The sequence below is a fragment of the Macrobrachium rosenbergii genome, chromosome 51 (genome assembly GCF_040412425.1).
Source record: "Macrobrachium rosenbergii isolate ZJJX-2024 chromosome 51, ASM4041242v1, whole genome shotgun sequence".
In the NCBI taxonomy this organism is placed as follows: domain Eukaryota; kingdom Metazoa; phylum Arthropoda; class Malacostraca; order Decapoda; family Palaemonidae; genus Macrobrachium; species Macrobrachium rosenbergii.
This window is the reverse complement of record NC_089791.1, coordinates 19,376,707-19,401,268: the sequence shown is the minus strand read 5'-3', so window position 1 is coordinate 19,401,268 and position 24,562 is coordinate 19,376,707. Positions and strand designations below refer to the sequence as shown.

At 37.9% G+C, this 24,562-nt stretch overlaps 1 protein-coding gene across 1 annotated transcript; it reads right to left on the bottom strand.

The window, feature by feature from the left end:
- Window positions 1–413: 413 nt before the first annotated feature.
- Window positions 414–15,279, bottom strand: LOC136833175 (DDB1- and CUL4-associated factor 10 homolog). The gene is made up of 2 exons (XM_067094931.1): window positions 15,022–15,279; window positions 414–3,527 (listed from the first exon to the last, which is right to left on the bottom strand). Exons 1-2 carry the CDS (start codon window positions 15,262–15,264, stop codon window positions 2,307–2,309), a joined length of 1,464 nt encoding a protein of 487 aa, XP_066951032.1. The 5' UTR covers window positions 15,265–15,279; the 3' UTR covers window positions 414–2,306.
- Between the last annotated feature and the right edge of the window lie 9,283 nt (window positions 15,280–24,562).

Below are 24,562 nucleotides of genomic sequence, written 5' to 3'. Positions count from 1 at the left end.
TTGAATCATCAGTTTGGTGAAACTATGTTAGAAAACAAATAAATTACAGGTGCCTTTCTAAATATGACTTTCATGGGTAACTAGATATTCAGTATATCTTTACATGAAGCATCCAAAAGAAACCTACCCTTGAAGTCTTATACAGTGAGCCAAAAATAATCATACAATACGATCAGCATCATGGAATTTCTAATGGTTTAATCTTTCAAATACTATATGTTAATCTAACTCAATAATTTTGACAAGACTGAAAATATTTAAAGAAGTCATCATACAAGGAAAAATTCATTCAAATTCTCACTCACTGCATTTACTCTTGGACTACTTAATGAACAACTTCTCTAATCTGACATCTGTGTGAAGATATATCCTAATAGTTACACAGACTCTTAAATAAGGTACCAAAAATTAGATAAAAAGTATTTTTATTAACTATATATTACATCCTTTTAATACAAAGTGCTTATTACACTACAAAAATTCTAATTTGGCTTGTATGACAATAACTCATTCACACATGAAAGTTCAGCAGTCTGAATCTAATTTACAATCTGAAGATATAGAGTAAAAATGATTCCAATGACAACTTAACCCAGTTTCACATAATTTAACTTGTATGGTGATTTCAGTTACTTCCCATGGAATTTGGTGGGAAAACTGTCATATTGCTAACATTTTCCCAAATGTCTTCATATGACCTATAGATAAAATTGAAACCTCAAATAACGACCACAAAACTTAACATTGAAAAGAATAGAAATGAAGAAATAAACTTAAAACATTGACACTAATGGAGAATCTATTTTTCAGTAATAATTAATCAAAAAATACTGTTCTTTATTCTCCAAAAATTACAGTATGTGTGTCTGGTTCTCACATATAATGACCTTTGCCAAAAAGTGAAGTGTTAATTACTCCGTGTTTAACAAATAAATCAAAACAATGCATTACCTAACAGCATCACATTTGTTAATACTGCCATTCAAGGAAACTGTTCTCAGCACAGTCAGTTCACAATATCCGTAAAAATATTAGAGCAAAATGTCTGAATAACCATAAATTCATTTTTTATAATAAAAATATGACAAAAATGAAGTGTTAAAAGTTGGTGTAAATATGATAGATTATATCAAAGTGCAAAATACAAGTCACAAAATTCAAATATTACAGCATTAAAAACTAAAAATGAGTAGCCTCAAATGCCAAATTTCCAATACCAAAAACAGTTATTTTTACATCTGATCTATTAAACTACATAAAAGTAGTCATGCAAAACTACAGAGCCTGACTCATGAAGCTGCAAAAAGCAAAGGCTACACAAGTTTCAATCACAAAGACACGAGTGGCTTTCACCAAAAGTCAATGACAGAAGGATGATACCAATATCTTATTAGAAATGTTGGCTGGGGGTGTAAAGAGATTGTCTATCATAAGGCAATTTGCTTAAAGTACAAATAACCCTAAAACATATGAAAACTTATGTCAAAACTTTAATATTACAAAATGTTATTCTCTTAATATTTAAAAATACATTAACAAAAGTAACAAATCTAAGTCCAGAAAAATCACCTGTACAGAATTTTTATTTAATGACATCTTAACATGGACTGTGAAGACCACCAACAATAAAATTTTTTAATGAGAACAATACGCATAAGAAATACACACAATAGTTATATCCATGGGAAATGCTGGAGTTGGAAAGGTTGTGTAACAAAAAACAAACAATAAATGAAACACTATCACAATTTAGAAAATGCATAAAAAATATTTTATACCTGGTCCTAAACCAGACACACCTAGTGAATACTCTCACATATCTATTATCAGCAAGTAGAGATGAGGACATAATACAACAAAATCAACTGTACAAAACTAAATCTACTAGTCTTGAATTTATTCTTAACAACATGGTAGGGTTCTTTTATTTTCTACATCCACTGTTTTCCCAACTATTCACACAGCAACTTTTAAGGAGAAAAGGAAGACCATCTTTCTTCTGAAGATAAACTGTTAAGAAGTGCAACATCTGGTGCAACATGCAACTCAAATCTATACAGCTGCTCTGTCAATGAGGCATGTTGAAAAAACATTAGAGAGAGCCACAGTGAACTTCTCCATTTATATTTTTTTTCTTTCTTTATATAATCTTCTTAGAAAATTTACATTTAAAACACTTGGTAGTAAAATTTTTGATAAATTGCCCTGCAACGAATTACAAAGATGCAGCAGCAGGAATAAAAAACAAACACATAAAACGAGACAGCACTGCAATATGTTATCAACTAACGCTGTTATAATATGTATTAGAGAACTGGCTGGTGCCAAACTATCTTACCGTTGCGACAGCCAGAGACTAGAAGGCAATGCGTGGGAGAAAACTTTGTGCTAAGAACACAATTGGCATGACATTTACTTGTTGACACATCATATAAAATTTGTGGGTTGTCCTGCACACAAGTTGAGAGTTCTGAACAGTTCTGGTCAAACATCATGAGTCTGACACCATGAGCAAACGGAGAACAAATTAATCTACCATCTGAGTTGAAGCATAACTCCTTGATGAAACCTGGACCAACATTTGGCTCCTGAATGTAATGTGTTAAACGTGGAATATTCTTAGCTATTTTATGATTTGGGTCAACAGTTCGCAGATATCTAGGATAATTCTGTCCTGATCGAAGTAACAATATGGCTCGATGATTACCAGAACCAGGCCTTATATAAAATGCATTTCTAGAGTCAATGACATTACCACTAGTCCTTCCAGAAACAGCATTTTCTCTTGGGGAGTCCCTCTCCCTCCTATTACGCACACTGAATGTCATATTACGGCTCAAATTTTGCACATTAGATGATGATGATGATGAGCCTTCACCACTATTATTACCTTGAGAATTTTCATTCTCTTCTTGGGCACTGTGTTGTTGGGTTGGCCGTCGCTGTCGTGACTGTCGTCGTTGTTGTGCACGACGCTCGCGAATATGTTCCAAGGCCTCAAATACATCCATTGATGTAAACCTGAACTGAATATCTATACCACCACCACTACCTCTAGCTTCTCCAACAACTATACCTGTCCCATCAACTAAACCAACATTAGCATTTCCATTTCCACTGCTTCTTGACCCACTAGCACTACTGGTACTTCCACTACTGCTACTACCACTTCCACTACTACTGCCTGCCCCACTGTTTTCTCCTTCTCCACCACTATCCATTCCTCCACTTTCATCTGGATCATCTCTTGAACTCTGTCTTAATCGAATAGCTACTCTTGGACCAAATGTTAGTGAAAGGTGCAAGTTTCCATTAACACTTCCAATTTCATTATTACTATTCATATTACTATTGCTATTTGACGCATTCATTGACTGAGTTTGTGTGAAAGAGCTCTGTACTTCAGATTCACTAGTTGAGGGAATGTCATCATAAGAATCTAGGTCTTCATGCTTATCTTCATATTCTTCATCATCATCTTTACAAGCTGTAACTCCTAATTCTTGTATATCATGGACACAACTCCACTGAAAAAGAATAAAACAACAGTATACATTAAAGATACAAATAAATTTTCTTTTGATTGATTGATTTGTGGCTATTAAAACTGGCGTCACAACATACAGGTTATTTACACCATATTTTTTTTTTTACTGTTGCAGACACAGACTATCCAATGAAAATATCCAAGATATGTTATTTAAATATAAGAAGCCTACAGCAGTTTTTCGGAGAGAGCCTTGCCTAAATCTTGAAATAAATTCAACTGACTTACATACTTCTTTAATATTCAAATGCAAGATATATATATGTGAAATGATACAAGAAAAGAAAATATGATGGGAAAAGAAAAAGAGAGGCTAAGTAAAAATAAAAGTAATTTTTCTTATTACAGAACAAAAAGAGACAAAAATAGAAGGAACCATATATAATTAGGTGGAGACAGAAAGAAGTAAAACTGTCATGAGTACACACAGAACTGGGTGCACATTTACAATAAAATACTAGAATAGAAGAACTCTCAATTTCTTTATTCAGAATAAATGCCATCCTTCAATACTGCTTCTTTTGCAACTAAAACCCAATAAACACTATATATATTATACACACTTACCATACATTTGAAATTTATTTTGGATCACCAGATAGATAAAAAAATCATGAACTAAAGTAAATTGTTTTTTCACAATTTCCAGGTTTCAAGAGAAACAAATAATTGTTGCACAATGAGTTTTTCATTTACAATTTTCCATGAACTGGCCCTTATCAAATTTAAATTATCCTTGCTGCCAGCACTAAAAAGAAATGGCACTAGTGGGAAAAAAGTATATGCATACTATTATTCCAAAACATACCTAACCACTTATTATGAAGACAGGTCATGGAACAGGTCTACCATAAATTTTTCAAATGGTGACCTAACAGAGAGAGAGAGAGAGAGAGAGAGAGAGAGAGAGAGAGAGAGAGAGAGAGAGAGAGAGAGAGAGAGAGAGAGAGAGAGAGAGAGAGAGAGAGAGAGAGAGAGAATTTACTGAATGTATCCTTTTGTCAAATAGGGCAATCTACAAGAATGCTCCCAAAATCAAGTGATTCATGGGCTACTCACAGACTGGTTTGGATCATCTCATACGTAACTTTTTCAGCTATCATTTATTTGTTATATTTTCATGTAAAGACAGGTCTTAGACCTACAAGTCAGTTTCTTATCGCAAATAGTTTTCTACTCGTATATGTTGGAAATGAGAGTAGCTTTTAATTAATATAATAGTTTCAACTCCACAATATATATTGCACAAGCGTAAAGTGGAATGTACACGTACAACATAAGCAAGTGCACATATACATTTAAGGGTGGATGGCCTTAGTAATTGTAATGCCACTTATACCACAGAGAATAAAAGTAAAACTTGGGGGCACATAGCAGATGGCACTCACAGATCAATCATAGGACTGCCTTAGCCTTACAGTTACACACAACCATCAAACTGCTTTCAATGAACTATACTGAAAATATATTTACAAAAGGGATAACAAATTATATTACTGTGATGAGTACAGTAAATATAAGGCTGCTGTAGCATTTCTATGAAAATGAAGGCTATGGTAGGAAGGGATCATAAGATACTTAATGAAATAAGAAAAAAAATAAATGATGGCTGAAAAAGTTAAACGAGATGATCCAAACTATAGCAAAGTCCACCGTGCTTTGCAGCTAAGCCCCGCCCACTGATTACGTCACGACCATTCCTTGAAGCTGATTGGTTGGCAATTATTTTTTTTTTTTTTTTTTAACGTTAGTTTAACCAGACCACTGAGTTAATATTAACTGTTGGTCAATCTGTAGCTATTTTCATCTTCATTTATTTTGCAATGGTTGTTTTACCCAACTAAAGTTCTGCTGATTATCAAAAGGAAACGTTATATTATCCCTGAAATAAAATCATAATACACATCTCCCTAAAAGTGGTAAAAAAACAGGAAAATATAAATGAAGTCAGGAGTGTTCTGCATTGCTGCAATGTTGTTTCATAAACAAGGTTCACCTGAATATGGAGGTGACACAGGGAATGTCTGCGTTCGAATCGGTGCACTTGAATCACTGGACAATGACAATTACCGTCTGATATTGTCAAGCATGTTCACCATTATAAATTTAACTCAACGATTTTCTCAGAGCTATGCAGACTGCTATTTGATATTGATTTAAAAAAATTTTACTTCATTTTAATAGTCATAAAAGCTATTTCATTGCAATCATTTACACACTCGGAGGGATGAAAAGCAGTGACTGCACTCTATAAAACCAGAATATGCCAATGTTTAACTTGAAGTTACAGTATGATAGGCTATATGAGTCATAATGGATATAATTTGCTGAGAATTTTCTTAAGGACATTATCTCCTTCCGAAATAACAGGACCATAAAAAATGACATAGACCTATACTGTATGTCTGATGTCTTTATGACGTTTGGATTATAGGCCTATCTTATATTCAGCCGTTTTATTGTGGTTCTTGTTGTGGTTATTCTTGTTTTTGTTGCTGCTGTTATGGTGCCTGTAGTGTCTTCAAATAATTTTCATATGGTAACCTAACATGCAAAATAAATATAGACCTATTCATAAAATACTGGTGTAAAGAATTATTTGCCTACTCTTGTGAATTGAAATTTAGTAATTTGTTTTAATTAAAAGTAATTGAGAGATCTTTATGAATATAGTTTATGCTAGAATATTCTTCTAACAACACACACACACACACAGAGAGAGAGAGAGAGAGAGAGAGAGAGAGAGAGAGAGAGAGAGAGAGAGAGAGAGAGAGAGAGAGAGAGAGAGAGAGAGAGAGAGAGAATTACTGACTCTTATGTATCCTTTTGTCCACAAGGGTAATCTACAAGAATGCCCCCAAAATCAAATGAATCTCATACATAACTTTTTCAGCTATCAGTTATTTTTTTTTTATTTCGTGAAGTATCTTATGATGCCTTCTTACCATAGCCTTCATTTTCACAGAAATGCTACAGCAGCCTTATATTTACTCAAAACAGTAATATAATTTGTTATCTCTTTTGTAAATATATATTCAATATAGTTCACTGAGAGCAGTTTGACAGTTGTGTGTAAGGATGAGACAGTCCTATGAATAATCTGTGTGTGCCATCGGCTACATGCCCACAAGTTTTATTCTCTGTGGTATAAGTGACATTACAATTACAATGGCCATCGACGCATGTATGTGTATGTGCACTTGCTTATATGTGTACATTCCACTTTATGCATATACATTATATATTGTGGAGTTGAAACTTCTATATTAACCCTAAAACGCCGACTGGACGTACCGTAAGTTGACTAAAATTGTCTGTCGGGTGACGACACGTGGACTAAAAATTTCAACCTTCGGTCAACTTTGACTGACCGACATGGTCGAAAAAACGCAATAAGCAAAACTCTTAATTCTAGTAATATCCAATCAAACCTTCCTTCATTTTGCAACAAATTGGTCAACAATATTTTGATTTATTGAATTTTTATGCCCGACATGGTCAAAAAACGAAATTCTTTGCGTAAGCTAAAACTCTTACATAAAAGTTTTATATATGAAAATCTAGTAATATCCAATCATTTACCTTCATTTTGCAAAAAATTGGGTCAGTCTCTAGCACAATATTTTGAAAAATGGTGAATTTTGCTAAAACCATTCTAGTAATATTCAATCATGTACCCATTTTTGCAACAAACTGGAAGTCTCTAGACAATATTTCGAATTTCAGAAATTTTTAAAAAACTTTTCCCTTACATCTTTTGTCGTAATTTTTGCAACATCTCAGAAATTTTATATTAGCACCGTTTTATATTAAATAAAGTTTTATATATGAAAATGTGTGCAATTTCATGTAGAATACAACAGAAAATAACTCATGGTTGTAGCTTTTATCAGTTTGAAATATTCTCATATAAATCACGATAAGTGACAAAATTTCAACCTTTGGTCAACTTTAACTCGACCGAAATGGTCGAAAAACGCAATTGTAAGCTAAAACTCTTACATTCTAGTAATATTCAATCATGTACCTTCATTTTGCAACAAATTGGAAGTCTCTAGCACAATATTTCAATTTATGGTGAATTTTTGAAAAAAAAAAAAACTTTTTCCTTACGCTAAAATGGCGTGGTAACTTCGGCCAGAACATCTCAGAAATTCTTTCGTCACTTTGTCGTAATAACTGCACCGTTTTATATTAGTTGTTACATAAAGTTTTATATATGAAAATGTGCGCAATTTCATGCAGAATACAACAAATAATAACTCATGGTTGTAGCTTTTATCAGTTTTGTAATATTTTCATATAAATCATGATAAGTGCCAAAATTTCAACCTTTGGTCAACTTTAACTCGACTGAAATGGTTGAAAAACGCAATTGTAAGCTAAAACTCTTACATTCCAGTAATATTCAATCATTTACCTTCATTTTGCAATAAATTGGAAGCCTCTAGCACAATATTTTAATTTATGGTGAATTTTTTAAAAAACTTTTTCCTTACGTCTGCGCAGTAACTTGGCCGAACATCTCAGAAATTCTTTCGTCACTTTGTCGTAATGTTTGCACCGTTTTATATTAGTCATTACATTAAGTTTTATAAATGAAAATGTGCGCAATTTCATGTAGAATACAAAAAAAAATAACTCATGGTTGTAGCTTTTATCAGTTTTGAAATATTTTCATATAAATCAAGATAAATAGAAAAAATTCTCCCTTTGGTCAACTTTAACTCTACCAAAATGGTCGAAAACTGCAATTGTAAGCTAAAACACTTACAGTCTAATAATATTCAATCAATTAACTTCATTTTGCAACAAACGGGAAGCCTCTAGCACAATATTTCGATTTATGGTGAATTTTTGAAAAAACCTTTTTTTGATCCAGCGTAAATTAATTCATGCATCATTCTGTGATAATATTTTCCCTGTGTTGCTTTGATCGTTTTACAATTTGTTATATACCAAAATCATCGCAATTTAGTGTACAATACAAAGAAAAAAAATAACTCGTTATTTGTGTACAATTATATAAGAAATTTTATTTTTGCGCTGTCATATATTTCAATATTTATATATGATGATATTTTTTCATTTCTGATGGTTGCATACTAAACTTCAGGCAATGACAAAACAAAATTAGCCAAAAATGAACTCTCAATCTTAAAAACTAAGCATGCTGTGATTTTTTTTAAAATACTTTTTTTCCGCTTCGGCGCTAACTCCCGAACGCTGCCGGCATACAACAGACACTTTTGTAAATAGAGGCTCGGCATTTAAGGGTTAATTAAAAGCTACTATATTTCCAACAGATACGAGTAGAAAACTATTTGCGATAAGAAATTGACGTGTAGGCCCATCTCCTGTCAATGTCTCAAAATATAAGAATTTGATGCGTACGCCTATGCCGTTATTGCCTCAGAATATAAAAAATTGACGTGTAGGTTCATGCCCTTTCATTGCCTCAGAATATAAGAAATTGTGCCCTGTCATTCCCTCAGAATATAAGAAACTGACATATAGGTCCATGCCCTGTCATTGCCTCAAAATATAGGCAATGACATGTAGGCCCATGCCCTGTCATTGTCTCAAAATATAAGAATTTGATGTGTAGGCCTAATCTCTCAATGATATTAACATTTAACATGGCTGCAGAAGTCTATGCCTCATTTCAATTAATGTGGTCTAAGTGGGATCGCTTATTTAGGCCAATACCAATTTAAAAGAAAAAAAAAAAAACCAATATGCTTGTGTATTTAGGCTGTACATGATAAAAAAAAAAATGCACAGACAAAATTATCCAAGATCTCCATAATGATATGTAACTTAATATATCCTTTATCGGAGATATCAGTTGCAGACTTCACAACTCCGGGAACTCAAATCTGTGGTGTCATGATTCATGTACGAAACTCAACATGACCGAACGGAGTCAAATCCATACTGGTAATCATCTGGACTGTTAACTAGTGTGACTTCATTCCCCCTTCGAAAGCCAGCCAATCACTGGCGTGCAGTGATTGCAAAGCCTGTGAGTAGCCCAAGAATCATGGGCTACTCACAGACTGGTTTGGATCATCTCATACGTAATTTTTTCAGCTATCATCTATTTTTTTTCTTATTTCATTAAGTATCTTATGATGCCTTCCTACAATAGCCTTCATTTTCATAGAAATGCTACAGCAGCCTTATATTTACTGTACTCATCACAGTAATATAATTTGTTATCCCTTTTGTAAATATATTTTCAATATAGTTCATTGAAAGCAGTTTGATAGTTGTGTGTAACTGTAAGGCTAAGGCAGTCCTATGATTGATCTGTGTGTGCCATCGGCTACGTGTCCACAAGTTTTACTTTATTCTCTGTGGTATAAGTGGCGTTACAATTACTAGGGCCATCCACACTTATATGTACATGTGCACTTGCTTATACGTGTACATTCCACTTTACGGATGTGCATTATATACTGTGGAGTTGAAACTACTATATTAATTAAAAGCTACTCTATTTCCAACATATACAAGTAGAAAACTATTTGCGATAAGAAACTGACATGTAGGTCTAAGACCCATCTTTACCTCAAAATATAACAAATTGACGTGTAGGCCTATGCCCTGTCATTACATCAAAATATAAGAAATTGCTGTGTAGGCCTATACCCTGTCATTGCCTCAAAATATAAGAAATTGACATGAAGGTCTATGTGCAGATTATGGCTGCATTAGTCTATGCTTCATTTCAATTAATGTGGTCTATGTGGGATCACTTATGTAGGCCAACACCAATTCAAAAGAAAAAAAAGAGCAAGATGCTTGTGTATTTAGGCTGTGCATGATAAAAAAAAAAAGATGCACATGCAAAAAGATCAAAGATCTTCATAATGATATATAATTTAATATATCTTTTATTGGAGATATCAATTACATACTTCACAACTCCAGGAACTCAAATCTGTGGTGTCATGATTCATGGACAAAACTCAACTATACCAAAGTCAAATCCATACTGGTAATCATTTGGACTGTTAACTAGTGTTACGTCATTCCCCCTTCGAGAGCCAGCCAATCACTGGCATGCAGTGGGCGGGGCTTAGCTGCAAAGCTAGGTGGATTTTGCTATATAGTAATCATATTTTAATAAATGGTTCGATAAAAATTACTGGTTTTGTCAATTTTGTTGTCTTGAGGTGCACATCCAGGTCTCAAACTAGGATAAATAAATACTATCATTCTTCATATATATAAAAAACAAACAGACATTCACAGCCAAATAATATCTAATTCCTGTTGTGTTTACCTCTGCTGAAGACCATGGAGTTGCCCTCATTATTTATGCTTCACAAAAGTCAATCAAGCATACTATCCTTTGAGGGTTAAGGTTTCCTATAAGGTTTCTTTAAGAGGCTAACAAAGTGTTTAAGTTTAGTTCCTTTCAACTGCTGCAAAAAGGATATACAAGTATGACATACAAGAAGGCTACTTCTACTGAATGTTAAACAGAACAGAAGAACAAAGATACAAATATAACCAAACAAATCTAATGTGATGGTGCCTTCAGCCATCTTAACCCTTAAGGGACGGCATAATTTATCAATGTGCAGCACCTCAGACCGGGGAAACTTTGAGGTCGGCAAAATAAAAAAAAAAAATCACATCAACGGAAAGAGAGTGACACGTACATTCACCTTGTATAAATAAAAAAATCTAAAAAATTTTCCCTACCTTCCACGAGAAGTTGAAAACGAGTATTTACAACCCGCTGTGGGGCCTCATTTACAAGACAATCATAAATTTTACCAACTTATATAAGTTTTTTCTAATAAATAAGTTTTTGGATTTTCTAGAATTATTATTACTGCTCACACAATATCAAAACAGATAAGAAATAAAAGCAGTAACAAATTTTTTGCATATTTGTTGTAAAATAATCACGTAAATTTATGAGAAGGAAGATTCGGTAACTTTTTTTTACTTTCACATGCTTTTTCTAATATTTCCTTGCAATTTTCTTTGTAAAATTACATTTACAACCGACTTACTATCATAAAGACAAAAAAAAAAAGCAATCCCTTCGTATATTTACAAGCAAATTTACAAAAAGACCCATGTGAGAGAGAGAGAGATGCACTACCTTCCCCCTTGAAGTCACAAGCATTACTGATACTGGCCTAACTCTCATGTCTGTATAAAAGTTGCCATTAGTGAATTTATAGCATATAGAAGTATTGGCACCTTTGTTTCGAATCATTATTACCATAACATTGGTGCGTAATTCTGCTTCACATTGAAGTGCAATCCGTCCACCTCCCCAAACCTGTTTTACTTCACACTGAAGCTCAATCTGTCCACTAAGGGTTAACAAACAATAACTCATTACAGTAAATGCAAATTTGACAACAAAGGCTAAGTAAACACTAAATATCATAAACATGACGACAAATTTAGGTGGAATATGTTTTTGGCAAAGTAATCTCTGCTAACACAAGACTCATAAACCCTTAAAAATACTTCAAACCCATAAAAAGGTTTCTGTAAACACATAAGACACTTTTTGACAGATATTTTCTACTCCATGGTAATATTACAAGAACAAAAAGCAGTCTCATGCATAAATCAGGAATGATGAAAACAGTATATGAAAAAATTTATATACTAATAACTGGGGCTATCACATGAGCTGGAGAAATAGGTCAGAAAAGGTATGTCTCATCCATTCATTAGTCCTAACCCTGCAATCTACACTGTCTGGAATACAGCTATCAGATTTCAGTGTACAGTCCAACCTCTTAAATCCAGAAATCTGTGCTCCAGCAACTTCCATGATCCAAAACTTTTTTGAATCAGCTGCCATTAGTTTGAGCGGCTACAAGGGCAGCGCCATATTTCAACTTTTATTTTTTCAGATTTTGGAACTGAAGCTTGCTCTTTAAATACACCAGCAAAGTTTATTTCCAACAAAAGCATTCTATAAAACTAAAAAACATACAGCATACAAAAGAACCATAATTTTCATATATACTTATGTATCATCCAATTTCGTGTTATCATGTGATCATTAAAATTCTGTCCCAAAACATGATTTCATCATACATCATGTACTGTATAGTGCGACATGTATTTTCAGTAGATTACGCTAGGCCAGGCTTTCTATGCACGTCTCGGTTTTGATTGGTACCACTTTTAGCTAATAAAAGGCCCACAAACAAAAGTTCATTTGGTTAAATACAAATGTTCATACTCGTACATTAAATCAGGCTTATCAACCTTGTGACTTGTCTACAAATTCATTACTTTTTCTTATAATCAACAACCACTTACTACTTCTGGCAAGATGCTGGCATACACAACAGCAAGTATTCACATGAACAATCGAATAGAAAAACAGCAGTTCGCCAATGTCAGTTACAGTAACTAATACAAGTTTATTGCAGACTGAGTTACAGTATTCGCCTTGTTAAAAATTTTCTAATTTTCAATAGTGACTTCAATAAATAAAAATAAAATAAATCTTTATTCATCCTTTGTAACGGAGAGGAAAGTGCTATGAGAGGATGCCACTAAATTGATGGTGTAGCTGTGGCTGAAGAAACGAATAATGTGCAGGCCACAAAACATTTTGGAAGAGGCAGAAGCAACATCTGTATGAAATTTCAATATGGGGCTTATTTTCTTATATTATTTTGTTTAGAGTAATTCCTTATTGTTAATTATTTACATGGATAAACAATCTTAGCAGCTGGAGTTCACGTTAAAATTTAAACTGATAATTGATATCCCAGCTCCTAAGAGGTTGTCTGGTTGTTTGTATAAAAGGACGTAACTGCCAAACAATTGCCGTTACAGAAATATTCCAATACGAGCCAAGGTAAACAGCAACGCCTTGGAAAAAGGCATATTCTTCTTTACTGCTACCGCCACGCCAACACTACAACTCCACATCTTCACCTTCAAGAGGATTTTTAAATTGTGTTAATTTCGTAGCAGCGGAGAATGGAAATTTAACTTCTCCTCCTTGGAGTGCTCCTGTTATAGCTCGGCGAATCATCATCATCGCCTCTAAACCTCAGCCATGATCTGTTCAGTACAGCAGAGAGCTTCAACTGCCGGTGGGTTCCTTCATTATCAGTTTAATTACGAGGTGAATTCTGTAGTGAGCTTAGCAATTGTTTATCTAGGTAAATAATTAGCTGCACTCTCTGTCCTCAATTGTTACTGGAAAATTTATATATTCTTGCTCATTACGCACTTGGTGCTCATTTCAGATTTGTTTCGTGTTCACCACGCTAATTATTAATTTACAGTTGTTAAAGGATTTAGTATTTTTTATTAGTACTTGCAGCTGTAGTGTGGTTTTCATGTTTAATTTTGAGTGCAATTTTGAAAGTTAGGTCATGGAATGTTAGGTGTGTAATGTGGTATTTTCTCTGGCTATTACAGCTTTAGGTGTTCGTGTTGTTAGTGAACCTATCAGTGAACCTGGAGAACTGCGTACTGCCCATCTGCATATCCAGAACCAACCATTGATACTTTAAGTGAAGATTGTATTTGTCTTATTATGAATTATGAGTGATAATAGCAGAATATATTGTTCATTTTAAATATAATTTTGATTAAAACCTTAATTGAAATCATTCGTTTTTATAAAATGTTTTTCAATATTCAATAAAACATCCGATACTGGCAAAATCACACTTTTACTTCATTTGATTTATTGCATTTATAAATAAAGTTTCATTTCCAAACCCAGCTTTGATAATTTATGAAAAAATTAATCTCCAAAATGCATTTCATTTGGCAACTAACTGCTGTGATGATGTCCATAAAACACAATCAGCTGATAATTTTAAAAATGTAAACATTGCCAGAATGCAAATGGAGCCTGATTGCTTTTAAAAAATATAATGCGATAATATGACAAATGCATGAAATATAACTGCATACAGTACGTCAAACAACAGTTTTAATAAAATTATCCTTATTCTTAATATAACTGTATTATTCACTTTTTCAAATGGATATCTGTCGGTGTAACAACCTAACTCACACACACACACACATACTCACATGCAAGTTTAAAGAAAAAAAAGCTGCAGATTTTTAGGCTTTTGCTAGAAAAGTTTGAAGTGCCAGAAAACACTGAAAGGTACCAGATCAGAATTCAACAGTGCACTTATAAAGTGGGTTAAGCTCCGATGTAGCGAAGGTGTAAGCATTTCCAGGGATGCTTATGGAACAGGTCAGAATTTTCATAAGAAGCTAAACCTAATGTGGAATTAGCTGACAAGACTTTGGTTACATAGGGGGATTTTTAGGAGTGATTTCTGTCATCTGGGATTTTCTGTGGTCTGGCAGTGGCCTGGTCCCAAGGGTGCTGGTTGAAAGAGGTTGGACTGGACATGTGCTGACCGACACATCCACACCAAAATCAACCAAACTGAGAAAGAAAAATTGTGTGATAAACAAAGCACATGTTATCTTACCTCTGAGGAATCATCCATAGATGTATTTCTAGACAGCACACACCAGCCCTGAGGATGAACTTGCAAAGAATGGATCACTTCAGCATCATTATTATGTGGGAAATCAGAGATAAATTCCACTCGGTTTCGCTGAGCATAAAAGAGCTTTGTAAACATGGCTGCCTGGGGCAGTGGAGTGTTGGACAACTGCATCAGGCGATACATATTTGGCTGTAAAGAAAAGAAAAAAAAAATAAATTTCATAAATCTTTCAAACAAAATTTTTCACCTACATCTACATATACAGAATATAAAATGACTAAAGTTCTCTTCACCATCAGTCAACGGAAGACCATACAGTACACTATAAAAATCTTGCCACGGCCATTAGAAGACATGCCTTCGGCCCTTCACTGCCTTCCACATAGGAAATAAAGAGTAGTCTTACATGCAATGAATGTCATGAAATAGCTATAGCACAAAAATAGCATATCAAACAAAATGGTCACTTCATGGTATTAAAAGGTTTTTCACTGTGTTCCTTTAACCCAACCTAAACTGTTTTCTATTACTTTTCAACTGCTCTTTTTTTTCTTTCGACTAAATTATCCAATTTCTTTAATCAGATAATTCTTTTTGTTATTACTTCACCTCTTATTACAAACTAGACATCAAAGTCTGTAACTGTGATTTGTAGTCCCATTAAATTACTTTAAAATAATAATACCACTAATAAAAATGATATTTTTATGATAAAATAAAGTTTTGTACATACTTACCGCAGATATATACTTAGCTATAGTCTCCGGCGTTCCCGACAGAATTTCAAAACTGCGGCACACGCACAGGTAGGTCAGGTGATCAACCATACCCGCCGCTGGGTGGCGGGAATAGGAACCATTCCCGTTTTCTAATCAGATTTTCTCTTCCACCTGTCTCCTGAGGAGGCTGGGAGGGCCATTAATCGTATATCTGCCGGGTAAGTATGTACAAAACTTTATTTTATCATAAAAATATCATTTTTGTACATGCAACTTACCCGTCAGATATATACTTAGCTGATTGGCACCCTTGGAGGAGGGCAAGAGACAGAAAATAACTAAAAACAGGAAACAACATATGTTGTAGGAAAAACAAAAACCATGGTTCTTACCTGATTGGGCAGAAGACTTCATGGATACTGTCTATGAGTCTGCATGCCTCAAGAGCTTCAGCTTCAGGATGTGACCTGTGACTGACAGCCCTTCTGGATCATATCAATGGGGAAAACCCACTAACATGACAGAGCCTGTTATGGATCGTGTCAATGGGGCTTAACCCACTTACATGACAGAGCCCTCACCTGAATCATATCAATGGGGCTATCCCTCTTACATGACAGAGCTAGGTAATAAAAAACTACAAGGAACATGACAACCAAACCCGACCACCTGACCAAGCCTAACCTTGTTAGTGATAAGAAGATGAAAGAGAGAGTTCCAACACTCTCTTTCAACCAACCATAAAAACACACACAAATCATTAAAAGTAACAACTAAAAACTAGACTAAAAAGGATTAGCTCCTCAGCTCCTGACCCAGCACCGAATCCGGAGGATACGTATAGCTCCTAGAGAGAAGCACTTCTCATATGTAACTCTAACATCTCTCAAATAATGAGATGCAAACACTGAATTACATCTCCAGTAAATAGAGTCCACTAAAATAGACTGGAGAGACCAAGACTTGTGGAAAAGCCAGAGAAGTAGCTATGGCTCTCACCTCATGAGCATTCACTCTTAGGAGCTGTAAATGTTCATCTTTGCATGAAAGATGAGCCTCCTTGATGACATCCTTAATGAAGAAAGCCAGCGCATTCTTTGAAATTGCTCTTGAAGGATTCCTGACAGAGCACCAAAGACTTTCAGTGTTACCTCCCAGCTGTTTCTTTCTTTTCCAGATAATATTTAAGGCTTCTTACTGGACAGAGAGTGTGTCTCCAACTCTTGTCCTGTCCAAAGAAAGTCCTTTGACCTCAAAACTCCTTGGCCAAGGTTTTGAAGGGTTCTCATTCTTCTAGCTAAGAAGAGAGGCTTAAAGGAGCAGATCGCAGAGTCCTTCTAAAACCAACAGAACCTTCCAAAGCCTGTATTTCACTCAATCTTTTGGCAGAAGCAAGAGCAAAAGGAAAAGTGACTTCCTGGTTAAACTCCCTGAAAGAGGCAGATCGAGGAGGCTCAAACTTATTAGACATTAAGAATTTTAAAACCACGTCCAAATTCCAGCTGGGAGGTCTCAGGGGACCTGTTTTTGAAGTTTCAAAAGACCTTATAAGGTCATGAAGGTCTTTGTTTTCCGAGATATTCAGATCTCTGTGTCTAAAAACTGAGACAACATGCTCCTGTATCCCTTGATGGTGGAAACAGCGAGGTTACAATGTTCCCTCAGGATAAATAAAGAAATCAGCAATCTCCATTACAGAGGTACTGGAAGAGGATATCTTTTGGTCCTGCACCATCTTCTAAAGACTTCCCACTTCGGACTGGTAGAGGCGCAGGGTAGAAGATCTTCTGGCTCTTGCAATAGCCCTCGCAGCCTTGTGTGAAAACCCTTCGCTCTAACCAGTCCTTCGATAGTCTGAAGGCAGTTAGGTTTAGAGCGGGAAGATTCTTGTGAATCTGTTGAAGTGGGGCTGTTTGAGAAGATCGCTCCTGAGTGGGGAGCGACCTTGGGAAATCTCATCATCCATTCCAGTACCTCTGTGAACCAGTCTTGAGATGGCCAAAAGGGAGCTATCAGGGTGAGCTTGGTGCCCTCTGAAGATGCAAACTTTCTTATCACCTCCCCTAGGATCTTGAATGGGGAAAAGGCATATCCGTCTAGACCCTCCCAATCTAGGAGAAGGCTGTCTGGCTACTGCTCTGGGGGTCCGAGATTGGGAGCAGTAGTTCTCAACCTCTTGCATTCCAATGGGTGGCAAAGAGGTCGATATGAGGTCTCCCCACAGGAACCACAGTCTTTCGCAAACCTCTTGAATGAAGAGTCCATTCCGTGGGAAGAACCTGGTCCTTCCTGCTGAGCAGATCCGCCTCACATTCCTTTCTCCTGAACAAATCTGGTGAGGAGAATGATGTTTCTCTCCCCGCCCATAACAGAAGGCTCCTTGCTGCACGTAAAGGAGAAGGAATGAGTCCCTCCCTGCTTCCTGATATAAGCCAGGGCTGTGGTGTTGTCTGAGTTGACAAGAACTACTTGACCCCTTGACCAGAAGTTCGAACTTGATGAGAGCCAGATGAACTGGCTGATAGCTCCTTCATGTTGATGTGCCAGGACACTGATCTCCTCCCAGGTGCCTGACACTTCTTCGAGCCTAGTGTTGCTCCCCATCCCGACTCCGACGCGTCTGAGAACAACACTAGGCGAGGGTTCAAGCAACTGAAGAGGAAGTCCTAGACCCAGCTTCTGGGGGTCTAACCACCAGTTGAGATGTTCCTTTATCTTGTCCGAAATCTGGAACAAAGTCTGCTAAGTCTTGGGACTTCTGATCCCAAGATTCTTTTAGGAAGAACTGAAGAGGTCTTAGGTGAAGCCTTCCTAGAGAAACTAACTGTTCCAGCGAGGAAATGGTCCCCAGCAGACTCATCCATTCCCTCGCTGAACAATGTCTTTCTCTTAGAAAACTGTCACCTTTTCTAGGCAGCGATCCCTTCTTTCCAGGGAGGAAAAGGCTAGAAAACCCGAGAATCCATCCAATCCCCAGGTAGACAATTTCCTGCTGAGGAATCATCTGAGACTTCTCGAGGTTCACAAAAGTCCTAGGGACTGGACCAGGTTTAAAGTGATGAGAAAGGTCCTCCAGACAACTGTTCTTTGATTGGCTTTCGAATCAGCCAATCGTCGAGATACAAGGAAATCCTCACCCCCTCCAAATGCAACCAGTGAGCTACATTCCTGAGAATGGTCGTGAACACTTGGGGGCTGTGGAAAGTCCGAAGCACAGAGCCCTGAACTGAAAAACTTCTGCCGCCTCCATGAACCTTAGGAACTTCCTGGAGGAGGATGGATGGGAATGTGGAAGTAAGCATCCTGAAGGTCCAGGGACACCATCCAATCTCCTGACGACGAAGAGCTGCAGAACCGAAGACGTAGTCTCCATAGAGAACTTTTTCTTGATGACGAAGAAATTCAGGGAGCTCACGTCCAGAGACCGGTCTCCAACTCCCAGGATTTTGGCACTAGAAAAAGCGGTTGTAAAACCCCGGGAGTGGAAGATCTTGTACCGGTTCTATTGCAGCCTTTTCTAGCATTTGTTCAACGGCTAGCAGAAGGGCTTGCCTTCTTGACAGGATCCTTGTATCTCGCCGATAACTCCTGGGAGTTGAGGTCAAGGGAGGACTTTCCCTGAAGGGGATGAGGTACCCTCTTCCTCAAGATAGAGAGGGACCATTCGTCCGCCCCTTCTGTGCCCAGGCCTCGGCGAACTGTCAGAAGTCTGGCACCTACTGGAGTCTGGAGGACTTGCTTCTCACTTGGTCCTCCTGGAAGGGAGTCCTGAAGACCTAGATCTTCTTCAGGTCTTTTGCCTCCTGAAGGACCTGGACCTCGAAAGGGCTCCTGAAAGGGGTCTTCTCCTTCTTAGCAAGTGGAGCAGGTCTCATCCTCTTTCAAGACTGGGCCAGCAGATCTTGTGAAGCTTTCTCAGACAAAGAGAACAGAAACCTCCTTCACAGTCTCTGAGGGAAAAGATGGCTAGACAGAGGAGCAAACAGAAGAGAGACCTCTGAGAGAGGAGACACAGATTTGGAGAGGAAAGACTGAAGACTGACCTCTTCTTCAGAAGGCCAGTGCCGAACAGGGCAGCGATCTCCACAGAGCCGTCCTCACTGCCTTGTCCAAGCAAGACAAAACACTGCTGAGGTCCTCCATACTGACAGAGTCCTCTTCAAGACTCCTGGAAGCTAAGGCCCCAAGAGACCAGTCCATAAAGTTAAAAACTTCCAGCAACTCTAAAAGGCCCTTGAGGAAATGATCCAATTTCACAAATTCCCCAAGAAGCCTTGGCCCATTAAGGAGAGTCTTCTGGAAGAATCAACAAGAAGAGAAGTCTGAGCCAGCCGATGGGGGGAGAGCTAACCCCATCGGTTCCTTGGTCTCATACCACATTCCTGATCTTCCCAGAAGTTTGGAAGGAGGCAAGGAGAAGACTCTTGCCAGCATCCTTCTTAGAAGAGAGCCACTCTCTAAGCCTTTAAAGGCCTTCTTCATGGAGATCGTAGGGCGCATTTTAACTAAAGAGGAAGGGTCTGAGGCCTTGGTGCTCCCAGCATGGAACCAGGAGAAGGAGGAGAGGCAGGCAAAGGGAATCTCCAAACTCCTGAACCAGTAAAACTGTCAACCTCTTGTAATCAGAAACGCCAGATATCCTTAGGGAGAATCCCTCTTCGAAACTTCCAGGCCAGAAGGAGGAGGAGAACGCTTGGAAGTAGAAGGGCACTATGCCAGAAGAGAAGAGCCTAGAAGGAGAGGAGCCTTTGTCCACTGGAGAACGCCGATCCGGGAGAATGGCGCCTGCAAGATGACTGGCGCCTGACAGGAGAAGAGGCTTGAAACGAAGAGGAGCCCTTGCTGGGAGAGGGGCGCCTAACAGAAGAGAGGGAGGCTGAGAGGAACTTCCAAGGCGAAGAACGGCCCTGGAAGAAATTCGAGCGTTTGACTGTGGAGAAAGCATCTCCAACAGGAGAAGACTCACCAGGAAGGGCGCGAGCGCCTGCGCCTCAGGGAGAATAAGCTATCCGCCGGAAGAGCGCCTAGAGAGAAGCGCCTGGAAGGAGAGGCGCCTACCAGGAGAGGAGCGCCTAAAGAAGGAGCGCCTACTGGAGAGGGCGCCTGTTCAGGAGAGGAGCGCCTACCAGGAGAGGAGAGCCTGAAGAAAACTGCTGCTGGAGGGGCGCTAACAGGAGAAGAACGCCTTGGAAGACGACTTGCTGGGAGAAGAGTGTCTCTTGGAACTCTTGACGGAAGAGAGGCATCCTTCCTACGAAGAGGAGCTCTTTGATAAAGAGCCAGCAAGAGCAGGCTGAGCCTGGAGGCCCACCAGGATCTGCTTAGTGGACTCCTGACCACCAGAAGAAGAGGAGGGAGATCTTCGAAGTTCTCTTCTTTGCAACAGGAGAACCTTCAGGGAAGCGCTCAGGGCTAGAGTCCAATTGCGTCTCCTCTAGGAGCCTTCCAAGTCCTCTTCAAAGGGCGCGACTCCTCAGCCGAACTCCAACCACGCTTAGGAGAAGAAGAAGCAGAAGACGAGAAACACTTCTTCAAGATGCCTTTCTATGGCGATCTAAGGCAGCCTGGGACGCGTCAACAGGATCTGCCGAAGGGACGCCCTGACCGTTGGGGATGCTCTTCATCCCCCTTTGAGCTTGGACATTCCTTCTCCACTGGTCTGGGAGTTTGGAAGAGGTCTAGGCCTAGGAGCAATGCGGAGCCGATCAGACGCCCCTCCACTACACTGGGGACACTACACACATCACTGTCACTCTTACTTTCTTTCATCCAAAGCACGCATCTGCAACTGCATCTTGCGGATCGTTCCCTTCATTGCAGCCATCTCAGAGTGACGAATCCACAGGTTCGATGAAGGGTGAAGGGCTGAAACAACTGGAGAGTCTACTGGCAAAATCTGGAAGAGACCTACTCGTTCTGGAGGAAGCCTTTCTAATCTATCCTTTTCAAGCTTCTTCAGATAAGAGTTCAAAGCCTTCCATTCCAGATCAGTGAGATTCTCACATTCAACATCCGTTGTTCTCAATAGAACAATCATTCCCCATACACCTCATACATACAGTATGAGGATCTACCGGCTTTTGTTTAGTCTCACCTTACAATCAGACCTAACACACATTTTAGAAACACAGGTGCAACACTCTGATCAGACATTCTTAAAGAAAATACAAAAGCAAATCAAAAACAATCCACAAAAAGCGTATGCCAAACCCAAAGATCCAATACGTCACCAAAATCAGTCCAAAATAATCCTCAGCAAGCGAAAAATGAAAATCTAAGCAGAAGGAACCAACAACAGATGTTGCCGGAACCAGCGACAGAGAAAATCTGATTAGAAAACGGGAATGGTTCCTATTCCCGCCACCCAGCGGCGGGTATGGTAGATCACCTGACCTACCTGTCGCGTGTGCCGCGAAATTTGAAATTCTGTCGGGAACGCCGGAGACTATAGCTAAGTATATATCTGACGGGTAAGTTGCATGTACAAAACTGAAAATTTATTGACTAGTGGCTTTGCATTTATTTTAGTGTAAACTGATTCAATTTTCTACTGACACTTGGGGAAGAATGAAATTAGAGCATCAGTAGAAAGGGTTCATTTATTTCTGCTGGCTTTCAACTTTATTCAGTAGGCAGCATTAGTAATTTGGATTTTTGTAATTTTACTTTTTATTTTCCCTAAATCTTCTATATTTTGGATTCTTTTGATTTATCCTGAACAGGTTGACTTTATTTGGACAGTTTACTGAATTTTTTACTCTTCCCACTTAGTTGTCATGTACTTTCCGATGTGTACCTCTTCTTTTCCTTATTGCAGCAAAGGCTGCAAGGTTCTCATTGACTTCTGCAAAAAACTACAATTTACATTGTGTGTGTGTTAGTTGCAGGGGCAAGTGTGCTCTCTAGATCTTACCTTTTGAATGTCATACTACTTCACTAGACTTCCTGGAAGATTTTAACTTTTCACCTTTCCACATTGGAAAAAACAGAATTTTATATTCCTAATGCTAGTAGTGACAAACCTTTAGCTAGTCCATCATTCACCACACCAATGGAAACAAAGCTTATTGATGTTCCTGTAATTTCTGTCATGTCTTCCAATCCCATGTGTACAGCATTACAAAAATAACCATTCCCAACTCTCAAATCAGTATATTTTAATGCCATTGCCACCAGACCATTTTGATTGGAAGTTTGAATTAAAAATACATTCTAAGTTTCAAATCAGTGATTCAGTTAAAAAAACTGTAACCGTTCCATTAAATATAAACAAAGTTAGTAGAGGAGCTGGCTGTCCAAGTCCTGTTGACTCTCTAAGAAGGATCTCTGATATTTAATCTAACCCGAACCTTGGGAGAAGCAACCAATGGATCCCAATAAATGGTTGTTGGGGACTGGGATACAGTACTTAAAACCCCTCAATCATACCTGTTGCAGATTCTCAGGTTTCTACATCTTCAAAATCGTTGGAATCAAAATTTTCTCGGATGTACCATCTTTACTGCAGTTCAATGTACAAGTCCCATTATTATTTTAAGTTTTATGGCAATTCAAGGATGAATCTAGACTTTCAATGAACCCTAAGGTGCCTTGTAAGAAAGAGAAAAGGCTGTTCCATCTTGTAATTTTTGGGACAGTTTGGAGAGTTTTTCGCAAAAGTTTTCAAAATGTAAAGCATGACGGTGTATCCTGATCATTCCAAATGTAAACTATTTCATCAGAGCGCCATTAGCGCCTGACATGAATCCTCTGTTCCATCGCTCTTCTGTTTTAAGTAGATAATTGTAAGTAAAGAAAAATAATATGGTTTGCATAAGAACTACAAATATCTTCTCACGATGTAACAGTTTCGACAGTAAAAATGGACAGAGTTGACACTGGAAGGCCATTTAAACCACATTGAATTGGCTCCAGATCCTCCTTGGCAAACAGAGCTTCCAATGATGCCAGATAAAGCCTGGGCTCCCATTGGCTTCCAAAACTTAGATTATTCACAAGAACCAGTAACCACCAGTGCCAAAACCACATTAGACAATGACACTGGTCTTGCTTCTTCATCGTTTGACATTAGGTCTTTTCATTTTGAAACCAGTGGAAGAAGACCCATCTCTGGCTCCCACGCATAAAGAAACATAACACTTTGAAAAAATACACCATTTGAAAGAACAAATTCCACCAAATTGCATTTTTATGATAAAATCTTGTCAGCCAAGGAGGAAGCTCAAGATCAGGAAGATGACTCTCCTACCACGGTATATTCAGCCCTTAAGAAATTCCTGCTTAACACGTTTCCCAACTTTTCTATCCAGCTGGTCCTTCTTCTACAGCCGGGAATACCAGGATGAGTAATCTTCAGTCAACCTCATTCTGCTGATGCCAAATTGTCCATCAGCTAAGAAGGCCAAGATCATGTACAATTACTTAAGGCTGTTTTCCATTATCCTCCTTTGTGCTTATTACAAAAAAAGATATTTTCATATGCTTACCAAGTTTCCTCCTGGTTGTGTCTGCCACACTGAAAGGGGACTTCTCTGGTCATCATTGAATCCTCCCATTAAATCTGCCTTTTCAATTTGCAATAGAAAAAATTCTCTTCCATTGAACTTGATCACCTGTTGTTCCTGGATTAGTAAAGAGAGCCCTGGCCAAGAAAAATCCAGGACTTTCCTTCTGTTCATTGATTTATCTTCAGATCTTCTGGGCAAGTTTCTCTCCTGTATAGATAACCAGAGGGAGCAACAATCTCGAAAGTGCCTCTGGGTATTTTAAAGAAGAGAGAGGTTTGCCCTTTTACAATTCCA

What these genes read in the sequence shown, in the direction of transcription:
- LOC136833175 (XM_067094931.1), bottom strand. Translation starts at nt 15,264, where the DNA reads ATGAAATTTATTTTTTTTTTCTTTTCTTTACAGCCAAATATGTATCGC. An exon ending in CTATGGATGATTCCTCAGAG is followed by an intron (nt 3,528 to 15,021) that starts GTAAGATAACAT and finishes ATTCTTTTTCAG; the next exon opens with TGGAGTTGTGTCCATGATAT.